An 18,701-nucleotide genomic window follows, 5' to 3' on the forward strand; every position below is an offset into this window, starting at 1 on the left:
GGGGTCGCCACAGCGGAATGAACTGCCAACTTATATAGTAAAAAAATGAAATACAAACTACATGCTTGATAGATCACATACACATTTTTATTATAGGTTTTTTAAGTAAATAAAAGTGAGGGGACAGCAGACCCTCAATTTAACCTCTAAACACATCTGATCGTACTAATTTGAGCTTCCAGAACTGGTTTGACACAGTATCACCAGTGATAAAATCAATCTCTAGTAACTCACTCACTCACTCATTCACTCACTCACTCACTCAGTATCCTTCAGCATAGTTACTGATTTATCAGGGGTCGCCACAGCGGAATGAACTGCTAACTACTCTGGCATGTTTCCTACAGCAGGCCCATCTGCTACACCACTGCCTAATCCCTACCCCTAAACCTCACTCACTCACTCACTCACTCACTCACTCACTCACTCACTCACTGTCCTTCAGCATAGTTACTAATTTATCAGGGGTCGCCACAGCAGAATGAACCGCTAACTACTATGACATATTTTTCCTACAGCGGGCCCATCCGCTACGCCACTGCCTAATCCCTACCCCTAAACCTACCTCACACACTCACTCACTCACTGTCCTTCAGCATAGTTACTAATTTATCAGGGGTCGCCACAGCGAAATGAACCGCTAACTATTCTGGCACATGTTTCATACAGTTGGCCCTTCCGCTACGCCACTGCCTAATCCCTACCCCTAAACCTCACTCACTCACTGTCCTTCAGCATAGCTACTGATTTATCAGGGGTCGCCACAGCGGAATGAACCACTAACTACTCTGACATGTTTTATACAGCGGGCCCATTTGCTACGCCACTGCTTAATCCCTACCCCTAAACCTCACTCACTCACTCACTCACTATCCTTCAGATAAGTTACTGATTTATCAGGGGTCACTACAGCAGAATGAACCGCTAACTACTCTGGCATGTTTCACACAGCGGGCCCATCCGCTACGTCACTGCCTAATCCCTACCCCTAAACCTCACTCACTCACTTCAGCATAGTTACTGATTTATCAGGGGTCGCCACAGCGGAATGAACCACTAACTACTCTGACATGTTTTATACAGCTGGCCCATTTGCTACGCCACTGCTTAATCCCTACCCCTAAACCTCACTCACTCACTCACTCACTCACTCACTCACTCACTGTCCTTCAGCATAGTTACTGATTTATCAGGGGTCGCCACAGTGGAATGAACCTCTAACTACTCTGGAATGTTTCATACAGCGGGCCCATCCGCTACGTCACTGCCTAATCCTTACCGCTAAACCTAACTCACACACTCACTCACTATCCTTCAGCATAGTTACTTATTCATCAGGGGTCGCCACAGCGGAATGAACCGCTAACTACTCTGGCATGTTTCATACAGCGGGCCCATTTGCTACGCCACTGCATAATCCCTACCCCTAAACCTCACTCACTCACTTACTCACTCACTCACTCACTCACTATCCTTCAGCATAGTTACTGATTTATCAGGGGTCGCCACAGTGGAATGAACTGCTAACTACTCTGACATATGTTTCCTACAGCAGGCCCATCCGCTACGCCACTGCATAATCCCTACCCCTAAACCTCACTCACTCACTGACTCACTCACTCACTCACTGTCCTTCAGCATAGTTACTGATTTATCAGGGGTCGCCACAGCGGAATGAACCGCTAACTACTCTGGCATGTTTCATACAGCGGGCCCATCCGCTACGCCACTGCTTAATCCCTACCCCTAAACCTCACTCACTCACTCATTCACTCACTCACTATCCTTCAGCATAGTTACTAATTTATCAGGGGTCGCCACAGCAGAATGAACCTGTAACTACTCTAGCATATGTTTCATACAGTGGGCCCATCATTTTCACTCACACTAATACACTACTGCTAATGTAATTGATCAGTACCACTATAGCGCATGGGTTTGGACTGTGGAGGAAACCTACGCTGACACGGGGAGAACATGCAAACTCCACACAGAAATGCCAACTGGCCCAGATGACACTCGAACCAGCGACCTTCTTGCTGTTAGACAACTTCTTGTCGGCATAAACCTAGCCATAACTGTAAATTATTCTCAAAATCAGAGAGGATGATTAGTCGTACAACAATGATGTAGAAGCATGTAACCCTCAATGTACATCAACCTTAACATAAAATGTGAACTTATTCATCAATCTGATTGACTAATAGAAATGTTGTTCCAGGTTCAACAGGTCAAGGGTGTCAAACTCAGTTCCTGGAGGGCCACAGCCCTGCACAGTTTAGTTCCCAGCCTGCTTCAACAAACCTTTAGGTTTCAAACCATAGACATTATAATAGAAAGCTAAACGCCTCATGGTCCGCTTCAGTCCGTTGTTCCGATAAGTCAACGAGGTTAATCCGGTTATGACTGCTCTACAAACAGAGGCAACTGAACAGAGGAGCTGCTGTTTTGCCTGATATAAAATATAAGAACAGTATATTTTCTTAACTGATTATAATTTTATGGTGTCAAAAAAAAAAAAAAAAAACTTCCTGGCAAGTCTGTTGGAGCTAAACTCAGCAGGATTGTGGCCCTCCATAACCAAGTTTGGACACCCCTGGTTTAAAGTGATCTATTGTCTGGGTTGGTGTTGTATATCCAATTTAAACTAGCTTGTAATAAGCTGCCAGTACATTTCCTGTTATTTTACAGACGTATTTCTCTAGATATTATTTCTTATACACTATATCATTCAAATACTGAAATGTCAATTAAAAGTCACTTTGTTAAACTGTAGAGTTGAATTTTCAACATCAAAAAAGTGGACAGAGCAGAGATCAACATCCCATAATTAATTTTGTTATGAGTTTAGTTTTTTGTAATGCATATAGTGTATAAATGGCTCTAAATAGCTGTCCCACAGTAAAAACTCTTCATGGTAAAACGGTATAGTTGTTGTACCAAACAATGAATTAGTTATAACAAAGTTATACTTTTCAAGTTCATAAAAGTGATATCAAGCCTTGTTAATGGGGCATCTATCTATTATAATGTCTGTTTCAAACAAGCCTGGAGGACTCAATTAGTTTGATCAGGGATGTTTCATTGAAGTAAAGCTGAACTGTGAGCTGTAGCCTTCCAGGAAGAGTTTCACACATGTGAGATGTTGATCCAAGAACATGTTCCACTAGGTGAAATCACAATATCTGTGTATTCAGCACTCTCATTATGCAAAAAGCACAAGTTTAATAGAAACAGTGAATGCAAAGCAAGGCAACTAAAACTTCTGTCAATGAGAGACTGACTGTCTTCATACAGAGCTCAGTCTGAGGCCTACCCTCTGACCAGGCTGATCAGGCTCTTTCATCCTCCTCATCCTCCTTCTCCTCCTTCTTTTCCTTCCCTCTTTTCAGGTTGTCGCCATTGTTCATATCTAAATTTGTAACACCTGTGTCTATTCTGGCTCATATTTTGCACATGCAGCTGTGAAAAAAATAATACAGAACTGGCACACATTCATACAGCTATCGTATCTTTCCAAGTGTTTTATTTGTTTTTTACTGTCACTCTTTTTGTGTGGTGTTTTGTAACAAGAGCATCACAGTGCAAATCTGTTATAGTGGACACACATCTGTTTAGACTTTTGTGTAAAGAGTGTCTGAAACTGCCTGAACTTAAGTTATTACAGAAAGACCATGGCTTTATTCCATTAAGAATTTGGCTGAAAAATATAAAATGCATGTAGTATTAATACATTATTATTATCAGTTTTGGGTAAACGATTTAAAAAAAGTAATGAATTACTACAACATTAAAGTTGTATTTACAGCTCTTCCAGAATACTTATCAATATTTCTTGAAACTAGTAACTGAACACACAAACAAATATCCACAAATACACTACAGCAATGGACTTGTAGTTTTGTAGAATTGGTGTTAATAAGGTAAGAGTGAAGAGTTTCAGTGAGTCTGTGTCAGTTTTCACGTTTAGTGTCTGAGCAGTTAAAAAAGGCTGTAAATTGCTTTTCTACCATATCTAAAATGTAATTAAATTACTCAAGAAGAAATGTAATCACTTCACTCAATACTATCAGAATCTCTATAAATCTCAGTGCATAGGAAATATAAATCAACACTTTTTATTCTTTAAATATAATTTAAACCTGTCCTTTTAGCTTTCCTAACTTAAACAAATACTTTATTATTAACATGTTATTTAGATAACAAACAGAACTCTGGAAAAAGTTAAACATATAAAAAGTTTCCAAGTGATTTAACTATATATTAAACACAGAACTGGCAAATGTCTTAATTCATTGTTTACATTTGAATGAAATAAACAGGCTTGAAGTATTTCTTATTTTATTTTATTTTTTACATTTTTTAAGTTTTAGAAAAAATATATATTCACTTTGTGATTTCGTTACAGTAAGTTAACTGATTATTTTGGACTATACTCCCATCACTGATTATATTTATCTTTATCTAAAATGTAATTAAATTACTCAATAAGAAATTTATTCACTCATACTATTTATAATATATGTAAATCTCAGTGCAAAGGAAATATAAATAATACACTTTTCATTCTTTAGAAAAATTTAAACCTGGCATTTTAGCTTTCTTAACTTAAACAAATACTTATTAACATGTTATTTAGATAAACAGAACTCTGGAAAAAAAGTTAAACATGTATACAAAAAGTTTCCAAGTGATGATACCATTTATTATACACGGATATACATCAAATTATATATTATATTTTGCCTAATTTCCTCCCGGTCGCACTCGGAGCTCCTCTCCTCCTTTCGTTCCCGGGCAGCTGAGCTCTTTGTAGCCGGAGGGAGCGTAGCTGCGGGCGGGGGAGGTGCGCGGTGCGGTCGCTGACAGTGTAGGACAGACAGACAGTTCAAAGAACACACAAACCAGGAAAACATTTGATTCTGTTGCGTGTCGCTCTCGCGGGCCGTTTCGCGCTATTATGCCACAGTATTTCTCGGATCTGCTACTGTACCGCCTAAACTAAGTTACATACTGTACTTCCGTGTTATCCGTTCCCTCGGGGATACAACGCGATCTGCGCAGAAACAGTACGATTCAAACCTAGAATAAAGTACCGTGCTTAAGGACACCAAATATAAGGCTTTCTTGACGCAGTTTGGTCATTTTCATTTAAATACTAATTAAAGTGCAATTTTATTCATACTGTCTCTTTTATTCTGTGAAGTAACCATAGTAACTTGCTGCCGCCATCTTTATTTTTACGCACTTCGCCTCTGATTCGTCAGATCAATAGGGGGCGTGACATCCTCCTTGTATCTTTCTGATTGGCCAGATCCCAAAAGTGTGTATCATTGCGTCATTGCAGTTCTCCTAGAGGGCGCTGTGTTATACACACTTTTGGGGTGGGGGGATACACACTTAGATACACAAATCATGTAAAAGTGCATTTTGAGGACAAGTGAGATTTTAAGCCAGGACACCATTTTGAAGCATGCTGAATACTGCTATATGGTCAGACAAATGAGGACCAAGAAAAAGTCCTCATTTGTCAAGGTGGTCCTCATTTTACTGGTGTGTACTCTGGCGAAAGTCCTCATTTTGGACATAAGCAAGTACACACACACACACACACACACACACACACACACACACACACACACACACACACACACACACACACACACACACACAAACACACACAAACACACACAAACACACACAAACACAGACACAGACAGACACACAGACAATTGATTTAGATAGTGCCTCCATTCCTCACACACAAAGTCGTGACTTCTCTGGAGGATGCAAAAACAAATTGGTCTATTTCTAATGAGAACCTGTCGCCAGGTCATCTAAAAATAATACGAGAGCTAATAGGACACACATATAGAGACGTGTTCTGGCACAGATACACTTCAAAACACCTACCAAGAAGCAGCAGCTACTGGTAAACACTGTTTCCAATTTAACAACCTGTTTCTGGCTCTGTTTTTTATTTCTGTTTGCTCTCAATCCAAGTGTGCTCAGATATTGTTCCAGCGCTATTATTACTGGCTCAAAAATACTATATCATGAAATTCACACTATTAAAAGCAACAAATGTAAAAAAGATTGTGTATAAACTGATCAATACTTCATTTCAAAGCACTGCAAATTAAATGATTAAAACTAATTGTTTAAAGCCACTAATTCTAAGCATTAAATACAATATAATGAACGGCTGAATATGAGAAATGAAAAGGTTTATAGGTTATTTTCACATGATGTCACTGATGACGCTCAAAATTCAGATGCAGGGCAGGAAGTGGTTCTTCTGCATAGGAATCGCTATCAGAACATTACAATGTTTCTGTTTTATGTTGTTTATAATTGTTTAAATCAGCCAATTTAAGAAATGCCAAACAGTTTTATAGACGTCCAAAAGTTTTTGCTTATAAAGGGGGGAAAGTTAAAGAAACTGGCTAAAATAAATGGAAAAGGCGCCATCTAATAAACATTTATTCAATACATGTATAAATATATTAATATTTTAAAAGATGTAAATGTGTTATAGAAAAATCAGATTCAAACACCACCACACTTATACAACATCCAAAATAATATAATTAACGTACCCTGCAATGCAATCGCTGCAATGAAATGTCCGTCTTGTTTTGCAATAATCCAAATCTTTTCTGCATTTTGGCGAAATAAACAATTGTAACGGTAACATCTATTCCCGCAGCAGTGGTGAATGTTTGTTGATGGTAAGTTCATTGACCAAACACAAAAGAAATGCAACCCTTGCGATAAAACTAGGCGGTTATTATTGAGGAGCACTTATCCCCTATAAATAATAATGTAGACTATAGTAACTTACAAAAAAATAAATAAATAAATAAAAACTATAGTAACTTATAATAAACATGTTTTAGAACCCCATAGTAAAGTGTATAATGTAACAAATTCTTTGTTAATGAATTCTACAGAATACTGTAGCATAGTAAACTGATAAACTGTAGTAAATACTGTAACACTAGTGGTGTAAGCACACAGTGTAAACTGTGGTGCATTGTGATGGTTTATAAATATAGAAACAAGCCTATTGAATAATTTGCTTATTACAACAGTAGTGTCGTACCACAGCAACATTATAATTACTACGACAGTTTAATTCAAGTAATTATCTAAAGTTTGCTTCCATATATTATAGTATTTACTATAGTATTTTTTCATGTACTTTCCTCTGTGTCTCCTGGTCAGTTTTTTTACTTCCTGCCCTCCAACAGAATTTTGCGCATCACCAGAATCACGTGATTGAAAACAACCTATTGCAAATAGATTTAAGACTTATTTTATTTTAAGATTGTAGGGATTTTGATGATGAAGAAGATTTTATTCTCTCTGTATGAAGTATTTTCTAAGTGTAAAGCAGTTAATTTTCTCTTCACAAAATGTATGTAGTGTTTGCAGCAAACATGCCAGCCTGTGTTAAAAATACTGTGTAAGATGAGTATACCTGCACAGGAGCAACACTAGGAGAAGGCTGAGTGACTGATTGTGTAGAATAACTGAATATGTAAAGCATTGATCATATATGTTAAATACTTCTATGAAGCTATATGTGTCAGAAGTTAGAATGAGTAACATATTATCAAGTGATTATGCTTTCATGACAATGTATGTAAACACTTAGTTCCTTTGCATAAGTTGCATCTATACTTTGCTGACATAGACCTGTAACATCTCTGTTGACATGAGCTAGTGGGCTGAGAGCCAAGAACAGCAGGACCCCTTAGACTAAAAACCTATTCAAAAATGGTCAAGAGTTAAAAAGTGACTTAGGGGTGTGTCAAATAATCCTGTATAAAGATTGTAACAAACACAGATACTTCAGAAGGTGTCCAGGAGAGACTTCAGAATGCTCTGGGGTCTGCTCTGCTCTTTCTCGGCTTTATTATGGAGTATAAAGTCTATTTTCTGATATTCAAAACCTCTGGTCTGATAATTTCTAAATGATAAAAAGTCTAAATTTACGACAATGAGAGCATGACAAGTCACTGCAGTTCCAATTTTTTTTTTCATAAACTTTTCAAAAATATTTGTATTTATTAAAAACCTGATTTGTTTCCTTTGTTGGTAAAGCTGAATTGTCCAGTCATTAATGTCACATGACCCTTCAGAAATCATTCTAATGTATTGATTTGCTGCTCAAAAAAAATAATTCCAATTAAAAATGTTAAAAACAGTTGTGCTGTTTAATATTTCATAAAATGTGATCACAATTGGTTTCAAGATAGTATTTAAAATGAATAAAAAGCAGGTATTAGTTAACAACATAAATCTGTTAGCATTTTAAATTTCACTGAGAGGATATTTACTTATAGTATATTTCAATAAACATATTAAAAATCAATTGTTACCTTCAGCGCTGGAGTCCAGCAGACTGTGGGTGAAATCCTGGCTTTGCAGGATCTTCTCTACTACATCATCTGCATCCACCCGCGTGGCATCCATCCTTTTTAGCTGAGACTCCATGGAGTCCTGTTTCACTGGGTATCTTTGTAAACATGAGAAAACAGTTTGATTATTAATATACATTCACTTAATATCTTGCATGCAAAGCTTGACGAATATGCAGTGTTCAGTGTCTGTCTGACCTGTTGGCAGCTCTGTCAGGGGTTGATGGGTGTTCAGGCACAGCAGTGCAGACTCCCGGGGCAGTAGGGGGCACTGTAGTTTGCTCGCTCTCCTCACTGGGTTCAGGGATGCTGGCAATGCCAGTGGAAGCACTGCCGATCGAAGTGTTTCTCCTGTGGGAGAACTCTGACAGACTGGAGGAACGCGAGTGACTCGTGCTATAGCCTGAGGAAAAAGACACAACATTGTGTTTAAATGACTTTTTCTTTTTCTAAGGAGAACAGATAAATGAGGGTGAATTTCCTGAACAACAACATATCGAGCTGTTGAGTTCACGCATAAATAATAACTTTGTCTTGTTAATTTACACTTATTGCATTTGTACATGTACACATCATCTATATATACTCATATTATTCCGTTTCATAAAGAGACAAAAATAGTCTTATTTAGCAACTGTGTCTTTTCAGAAGACTTCAATTTTTGTTTTTCATTTGAATTTTTTAATCATTTTAGCTGTAAATATCAAAACATTAATATTTAATTATCATTTCTTTTTTATAAATCTATAATGAACTAAGTACTGAAAATAGTTACGGTACACTGTGGACCTTCTGGACAAAAATGAATTAAAATGGCAATATTTCATTCCGATACCATTAAAGTACCATTTTTTTTACCATTTTATTTTTAAATGTAAAATTTGCAATATTTTAGCTCATTTATTCAGGCACTCAGCAAATATACGTTTTGTGATGGCAGTTTAAAGATGTATGGAGAATACGGTCACATGGATTGCTCAGGTGTGATTTTTTCACAAACTTCAGAGTTTAAAAATCTTGATGGTTCTGTGGGTTTTGTTTATCCAATCTGATCTTTATTTTGTATTTTCAATTGGATTGATTGTATTTTCAATCAGGTGATTGGCTGAGCCATTCTACAGCTTGATTTTCTTTTTCTGAAGCCATTTGCAAGTTTCCTTGGCTGTGTTTTGAATCATTGTCTTACTGAAATGTCCACCCTGGTTTCATCATCATCATCCTGATAATGTAGATGTTGGATTGAACCAGCTAATATTAATTTACGATGATGAAGGAGGGTTGCTGAAGAACAACTGAGAGATTTCAGATGCTGTCTGGGCATTCTGCTCCCTTTCCTTATGTGTTCAATGTTTTTTTCCTATGTCATTTCACTTAATTACACAACTTCATTTGTAAAGTAATTAGATTTGTTGTCTTTTCATATATGCATTTCTTTGGTTTTATCTGGTGAAAATCACGTCAAGAGTCAACAGCACCTTTAGAAATGTGTTTTCCGAGTAATCTTACAGAAATTATATTTTCTAAGTAATCTTACAGTATCTATCTTAAACAGTATCTATCTGAGGTTTTTGTGTGAACTGGCTTTCAATGGACCAAAATTTCATTGCAATCACAGTAAATGACAAACCTTTTAGAAAAGGCACTCCTTCCCTGGTAACTCACAGCCTACACTTTAAACACCTTCACAGATTAATCAATCAATTTTTTATTGACGGGACATTTAACGTCCCCCCTCCCACACATGCTATTCAGGTTACTGTCAAGCTTAGGAGCTTCCGATAGTGTTAATGCTAGTATACAGGCAGCTAGTGGCGTACCAATATCCTCCCACAAATGCAAACTTAGACATAATGAGCACTTCTGTTTGCTTTGTTTGACTGTAAAGCTAACTTTACACTTTGAGATGCTCTAATGCAAAAGGTCAGCGTGAGCGATGTGTAACTGAATCGAAGAGAATGGCTTAATGGAATAAGGACTGAGTGCTGTCTCTTCTCTGGAAGTACCAGAGGAAGTGGTGTTATCAAATTAGACTCAGGACATTTAATCCAGCTCTTTTGTGATGGCCAGAATCTTTCTAAGAGCCCAATTTCAGATTATTTAATAAGGCAAACAGCACTTTGCCACAAACTGAGAACAAAACGGCTTGAAGACTCTTAAAAATGCCTTGTTCAGCAAACGATCAAAAAAGGTCATTCAATTGTTAATTTTCAAACTTTAAAAGGTCAAAATAAATCAGTATGGGCAAAAATGTATTGCATCCAAAAAAAAAAGTTTGTTTTGACATAATATGCTTGTGTGTATTATATGTGATACCCACATACATAAAAACAAAGCTATTTTGTTACATAGAAATTTAAGGTTATATAGAATTTGTATTGTCTACACATAATTTTTTATATCTGGAGATAAATAAACATTTATATAAATAGAGCAACAAATAATAACTTGCCTTCTAGTTGATCATTTGGCAGAAGGTAGATTTTACAGATCTGCATACACTCTAGATTGTTAAAAAAAAAATCCATCAATTTTGGTGAAGGAAAAATCATGGTTTGGGATTACATTCATCATGTGCACAAGAACTGCAGAGTGGATGGCAACATCAACAGCCTGAGGTATCAAGACATTTGTGCTGCTGATTACGTTACAAACCATAGGAGAGGGAAAATTCTTAAGCAGGATAACGCTTCTCATACTTCAGCCTACACATCAAAGTTCTTGAAATCAAAGAAGGTCAAGGATTGGCCAGCCCAGTCACCAGAGATGAATATTATTAAGCATGTCTGGGGTAAAATAAAGGAGGAGACATTGAAGATGAATCCAACGAATCTTGATGACCTCTGGGAGTCCTGCAAGAACTGTTTCTTTGCCATTCCAGATGACTTTATTAATAAGTGATATGAGTCAATGCAGACATGTGTGGATGCAGTCAAGCTCATGGGAGTCAGACACAATATTAATTCTTGTTTCCACTGCATCATGACTTTATATTCTATACTGTACATTATTTTTGTTAAGTGACAAGACTTTTGTCTAAGCAAAGTCAGACCTTACGGTCCTAATTAAATAATTAAAAATCAAGGCATGATCATATTTTATTTTGGTCAAATAAGCATAATTTAGAGGCCTTTACCTTTCATATAAGACACTTCTGATACCAAATGATCAACAAGAAGTCAAGTTATTATTTGTTGTTCCTAAAATCCTTGGATAGGTGACACAACTTTTGTCAGGTAGTGTATATGCATGCATGTGTGTATTTAAAAATGCATAATAAATATACACAGCACACACACACATATATATTATGTCAAAACAAACTTTTATTTTGGATGTGATTAATCGCAATTAATGCTTGCCCAGCACTAAATTAAGTTTAAAGTTTTTTTTGTTCTTTTAATAGATAGATATTTTGCATCACTTTTAATACCATGCAAAGAAATAAGGTTGATATAATTAGAACATTTAGAACTACCTGGATGTGTTACTTTACCAAAAGCTACAGTAAACGTTCATAACAGTTCAATTTTATTCAATTTTTAAGTATTGTACAAAACAAGGGGGTGACATGGTGGCTTAGTGGTTGGCACTGTCGCCTCACAGCAAGAAGCTCGCTGGTTCAAGTCCCTGCTGGGCTAGTTGCCATTTCTGTGTGGAGTTTGCATGTTCTCCCTGTGTTCATGTGGGTTTCCTCCAGGTGCTCCGGTTTCCCTCACAGTCCAAAGACATGTGCTATAGGTGAACTGAATAAATTAATTGCCCGTGGTGTATGAGTGTGAGTGAATAAGTGTGTATGAATGTTTCCCAGTATTGGGTTGCAGCTGGAAGAGCATCCGCTGTGTAAAACATGTGCTGGATAAGTTTGTGATTTTTTCCGCCGTGGCGATCCCTGATAAAAGGACTAGGCCATGAATGAATAGATAAACATAAAGAGTATGTTCAAGACCTTTAGGTAAGAATAAAAATCACCCCATAATAGAGAAATTACAAAGACATTTGATGCATTTCAGAACCCCAGGTCCAATAGCCATCCAAAACAAAACATGGTATTTGTCCCTAATACTTACATACCAAAGTGTACCCTTTGTGTAAATTAATTGATGAGGTATATTAGTTCACACACATACTCATTTCATTACACCGACTGCAAACACATCACATGCAGCATTCATTCTGAATTACTATATGCTTTAATCATCTTGCAATACCAGCACATTGATTGACAGCCTGATGGTGTTACAGCCAGGGGTATAGCAGACAATGCTAATCAGGCATGCATTCAAGTCGAGAAAGAACAATGAGTCACATCAGAGAGGAAACAGTGGAAAAAGGAAAGCCTACCTGAAACTTTGGACTGCTGACTAGCATAACTGGACGTTCGAGAGTGTCCGCAGAGCCCCAGCTCATCAGGCAGAGAACTGCACTTCCCTGATGTCTCTGTGGACATAAGGGATTCAGTTCAGTCTTAATTAAAGCTGCTTAATCGCTTTACGAGATTCAATGCCAATCTAAACTGATCCTTTTCTAATTAAAATCTATAGACAGTCGCTTTTTTGTTCAACGAGTATTTAATATGGTTCTTAAAATCTATTTTTTGGTGAACGTCCAATATAATTATACCCTGATAAGAGTTAGAATGGACTTCAAACTTGCTCAAATGCAATTAGTTTTTATGTAATACATGAACATATTTACTAAATAACTTTTTTAAAACTACAACATCTAGCTTAATTTTTTTTTTAAATATTACAGATAATAGAAATGTTGTTCATAGTAGGAAATTTGAAATGTAGACAGCAAAATGCATCTATTTGATGGTTGTAGCCTTTTAAAATGCTTGTCAAGTACCCAGTTTTAGTTCCTTTGCTGGCATGTTTTCGATTAAAACAGGAAGTTAGGGTATGAGATATTTTTAAATCAGCATTATGTTTACGTCACAGCACACATCTTTGATCTGCTACAAGCTAATTTTAGTTGACAGCAGGTGGTGCATTAAAATGAGTGGGTTTTTTTATTGTAGTGATGAGGACTTTATTAGCTAAGCATATAATAAATCTAAACATAAAAAAGCAGGTTCATTACTGCATTATTCAAATACAATAATAATACATAAATAACTCAAATTCCATTGGCTAGCGTGGGCTTAAAGCTAACAAATATAATAGGTCAAATCAATAACCAACATCTACACGAGTGTGATGCTCATACTAACTAATATGTCAGATTTGGAAATACTCTAAATGAGAAAAGAAAATTTTAATTCAGTATTTCATTATTAATATTATTAAGCAGATACTTGGATAAACAGTAGGTACATGACATGTGAAATATATAATATAAGGTTTTGGTTTTAAACATACACTCACCTGCCACTTTATTAGGTACACCTACTAGTACCGGGTTGGACCCACTTTTGCCCTCAGAACTGCCTTAATCATTTGTGGCATATATTTAACAAGGTACTTACTATATTCCTCAGAGGTTTTGGTCCATATTGACTTAATAGCATCATGCAGTTGCTGCAGATTTGTCATCCATGATGTGAAAATCCCATTCCACCACATCATTTGGTACTCTATTGGATTGAGTTCTGGTGACTGTGTAGGCCATTTGAGTACAGTGAACTCATTGTCATGTTCAAGAAACACGATGGTCATGAAGGGATGGACATGGTCAGCAACAATTCTCAGGTAGGCTGTGGCGTACTAATATGCCCAATACTAATACCCAATACTAATGATACTAATGTGCCCAAAGTGTGCAAAGAAAATATCCCCCACACTATTACTGTACATCACCACCAGCCTTAACCGTTGATACAAGGCAGGATGGATCCATGCTTTTATGTTGTTAATGCAAATTCTGACCCTACCATACGAATGTCGCAGCAGAAATCGAAACTCAGACCAGGCAACGTTTTTCCAATCTTCTATTGTCCAATTTAGATGAGCCTGAGCTAACTGTAGCCTCAGTTTCCTGTTCTTGGCTGACAGGAGTGGCACCCGGTGTGGTCTGATGCTCAAGGTTGGATGTGTTGTCCATTCAGAGTTATAATGAGTGGTTATTTGAGTTACTGTTGCCTTTCAGCTGAAACCAGTCTGGCCATTCTCCTCTGACCTCTGGCATCAACAATGCATTTGTACCCACAGAACTTCCACTCACAGGATATTTTCTCATTTTCTGACCATTCTCTGTAAACCCTAGAGATGGTTGTGCTTGAAAATCCTAGTATATCAGTCATTTCTGAAACACTCAGACCAGCTTGCCTGGTACCAACAACTATGCCACTTTTAAAGTCACTTAAATCTCTTTTTTTCCCCATTCTGACACTCGGTTTGAACTGCAGCAGATCGTCTTGAGCATGTACATGCCTAGATGCATTAAGTTGCTGCCATGTGATTGGCTGATTAGAAATATGCATTAATAAGCAGTTGGACAGGTGTACCTAATAAAATGGCCTGTGAGCCTATGTAAACAACTATAACATTACCCTTATCCCAGCCCAAATGACCCCACAAACAAAAATTAACAAACAATTATCCCATCTACAAAGAATTAAATTTAGTATCTAATGTGAATTCATATTTAAATGAGCAGCACGGCTACTATCTCTTCAAAGTGTCTTTCTGAACAAATGGCGATGCTTATTAATTCATTAATCGCCTCTAACCATACGCCAATTTTGGCAACTCGTCTTGTATTCCATTGAACTTTTGGATTAAATAGGCTAATATGAATATTAATATGGCTTTAATACTGTTCAGTTATTACTATGAAAGCGGCACTGGGACTTCTACTAATCCCATGTTATGAAGTGTATTCCCGCTCCACATCACAAGTATATATCCTTATAAAAGCAGAGGCAAGAGCAGCAAGCGGCTGAATTATACATTAAAGACTGATGCTTTCGCTGGGCTCTGGACAGGAAAGGCACGCAGCATGTATGAGGGCAAAGAAAGGATAAAAGGAAAAGTAGGGGAAGAGAGAGCACTCTTTCAAGCTCCCGTTCAAGCTCAGCAGTATCAAATCAAACATACAGTCCTGTTCTTAAATTGCAGAACTGATAAGAATTTAATGATTTAAACAGTTCATTAAAGCAACTAAAAATATTTAAGCATGAAAATATAAGAATTGCAAACACAATTAAACACATGTAAAAGACAAATGTTATAAAACAAGGTCTGCGTATTTTGCTGCTGCATATTTTGTACCATGCCAAAGATTATTAAATATTAATGTCACTGCCCCTATGGTTAGTGTTGGACTTGAAATCAGAAGGTTGCGCTGCTCTGAGTGTGTTCACTGCAGTGTGTGTGCACCTGAATGGATTAAATGCAGAGCACATTTTCAGAGTATGGGTTGCCACGTTAAAACTTTTAACTTTCCTTACAATAAAATATGGTTATTTTATTGGCTTGTGTTATATTAAGTTACAGGGTTAAATTGAAAAAGTCTTACTAAGTACTTTATATTATCTAATATAATAATTCATCATTATTAAAAAACATTTTTGGTTTTGGTTTTCCGCATCCAGAATTTTTTTAGTTTCGTTGGGGCTTTTTCATTTTTATTTCTCTGCATTCCTATTTTTTTTTGTTTGATCTTAAAAAATAACAACAATAATCACTATATTTAAGTTATTATTTAATCAAATTTAATAAATATTTATTGCTGGGCAAATATTTATCATGATTAATCACATCCGACATAAGAGTTTGTTTTGATATTATATATATATATATATATATATATATATATATATATATATATATATATATAATTATTATGTATATGTGATACATCCACATACATTAAAAAACTATTCTAAACAATCTTGTTACATATTTAAATGTATATTTAATTTGCATCATATACATATATGTTTTATATTTAAATATAAACAATCATTTTCTCAAATATATGTATTTATATAAACATAATAAATATACACAGTACACACACATATAAAATGTCAAAACAAACTTTTATTTGGGATGAAATTAATCACAATTAATCCTTGCCCATTTATTGCAAAACATTTTTTTTTTTATCAAGTGCATCCAGAATTTTCGGTTTTGGAATTTTAATTATTTTAATTTAATTTTAATTATTTTGATGCATCCATACTTTTTTGTTCAGACTAGGGCTGTGCGATTAATCGAAATCGAATTGCAATCGCAATTTGAAACGTTACGATTAGCTAATTGCAATTGCTGTGATATGAAATATATTATGTATTATATAATTTCCCCCACCCAGAGCAAATGCAAGACTGCCGTCTATGTATGACAGTCTTACCAGTGAGCACACTTTCATTCTGCCCAATCAGAATTGTGCAACCGGACTATGCAGAAAGCCCACAATAAAACAAACTGGAAATTGGCAACAACAAAGTACTTTCAGAGTAGTTTGCAGCCGTTACAACATGAATAAACATCACGAAGGAACCAGGAAATAATTAATGCAATAACTTACTATTGTTTTATTTTCATATATATATATATATATATATATATATATACACACACACACACACACATAAACACATACAAGCAAATTTAAATAAAAGATGGAGTTAGTTAATCTTTTCAGTTTCTTTTTACTAAAACCCAATGATCGCACAGCCCTAGTTCAGACACCAAATAACTACATACCTGTATGGTGTGTAACATTTACCTGAGAGGCTCAGAAAAGGTTTTTGTGTGTCTCCTCCTTTCCTGTCTTCCAGTAGGCCCTCAGGATCTCCCTGAATGCCTATTACGGTGGCAGTTGACGGAGGCCTGATGCATGAAAGAACCCGTAATCAAGAATATGGTTAAAAGGATTTTAAATGAACAGTTTAAAAAAAAATACAGCATTAAAGAATTAAGCCATCTCAATCCACCCACTGACAGTAGTCCAAAAAGCAGCCCCCTAGAATCCCCAAACTCCATCCTCTTCCTCTCTCTCTCCATGCTTCAACCCACACAAATGTTTTCAGCAGGTTTTTTCCTTCACGCACAATGTGAGCTGCAGTGTGGTTACATGTGTAGGAGGACAGTGTTGGTTTCCAATATGCAAATCTGTGTTCAAAACCCTGATTTCCCCAGAGCACTCATTCACACTCCTTCCCAACACACATAGATACACACACACACACACACACACACACACACACACACACACACACACACACACACACACACACACACACACACACACACACAAACACACACACAAACACACACACAAACACACACACACACACACACACACACACACACAAACACACACACACACACACACACACACACACACACACACACACACACACACACACACACACACACACACACACAAACAAACAAGCCGTTTCTGAGCAAATACTACAACAGCACTCTCAAATGTTCAACCGGAAAAGGTCTCTCTGGGTCTTTGGCTAAATATAAATATAAACACAGATCTGATAGCAGAAACATTTAGGCCTTTTTTCACAACCATATGGCAATACTGTATTACTTCAGTAGTGTCAGCAATCAAATTCTAACATTGACGGGTATAAAGAGTAAGACTCACGTTTTGAAACAGGGGTCTCCGGACATCAGCTGTGTGCTAATAATCACCTGCAGGAAACACAATGACAAACAAGTAAGAAAACTGGAAGTGTCTGACATGTGATAAATAATGTTTGGCCCTTATTAAAGCAAAAATGATAAATGAGCAATTCCAGCATTATGGATGTGACATTTGCAGTAAAAACTTAAAACAACATTATATTGAAAAATCTGATATCATTTTTCTAAACAACATAAACATTAATCCAGAAAAAACAAACAAAAAGCGCTCTGGGGTAAGCTCAAATGTATGGTCGGTGCTCTTTGGGTAAGGGATTCTTCAAAACAGCAACAAGAATCAGTCCAAGGCACTCGAATAAAGTGAAAAATTTAAAAAAGCCTTTATTCACATGGCTAAATCTCTAAAAACCTATGCGTTTCGGCAGAAGTCTGCCTTCATCAGGGTAACAGACAAACATAAACATTATTTTGATTTTAAATGAGAAAAATTATAATGCGCTAATAGGGCTGGGCGATTTAGGCTAAAATTAAAATCTCAATTAATTGGACATTTTAACTAGATTACGATTAATGAGTGATTATTTTAGTCATTTATCTTTGCCCTAACAGTTCACGGACAAGTTTTGTGCAGTTAAATATGCTCACATATTACAAGTAAGAGAAGAAAGGTGCATTACATGGTTTTAAACATAATTGAAGGAAACATACACTATCTACTATC

The 18,701-nt window shown here is 36.4% G+C and overlaps 1 protein-coding gene and 1 long non-coding RNA gene across 8 annotated transcripts in view; one reads left to right on the forward strand and one right to left on the reverse strand.

Moving 5' to 3' along the window:
- The window catches only part of eeig2b (EEIG family member 2b), a 67,254-nt gene that overhangs the window by 26,667 nt on the left and 21,886 nt on the right, over window positions 1-18,701 (reverse strand). For 3 of the 6 annotated variants that reach the window (XR_015517690.1, XM_087297143.1, NM_001044844.1), the window contains 5 exon segments: window positions 17,982-18,028; window positions 17,103-17,206; window positions 12,768-12,863; window positions 8,625-8,829; window positions 8,388-8,524 (listed from right to left, as the gene is read on the reverse strand). Coding sequence is in view for 4 of the 6 variants with exons in the window: in XM_087297143.1 (XP_087153269.1) it covers window positions 8,388-8,524; window positions 8,625-8,829; window positions 12,768-12,863; window positions 17,103-17,206; window positions 17,982-18,028 (589 nt within the window). In the remaining 2 variants the exon portion in view is untranslated. 6 annotated transcript variants of the gene reach the window in all.
- Window positions 9,110-13,162, forward strand: LOC147839379 (uncharacterized). 2 transcript variants are annotated; one of them, XR_015518674.1, is made up of 2 exons: window positions 9,110-10,696; window positions 11,809-13,162. It is a non-coding gene; the product is annotated as an uncharacterized LOC147839379 (long non-coding RNA). The 2 variants fall into 2 exon arrangements; XR_015518675.1 differs by having other exon boundaries at window positions 9,119-10,696; window positions 11,802-13,162.

Source organism: Danio rerio, chromosome 20 (assembly GCF_052040795.2).
Source record: "Danio rerio strain M-AB ecotype USA chromosome 20, GRCz13ab, whole genome shotgun sequence".
NCBI classification, from domain to species: domain Eukaryota; kingdom Metazoa; phylum Chordata; class Actinopteri; order Cypriniformes; family Danionidae; genus Danio; species Danio rerio.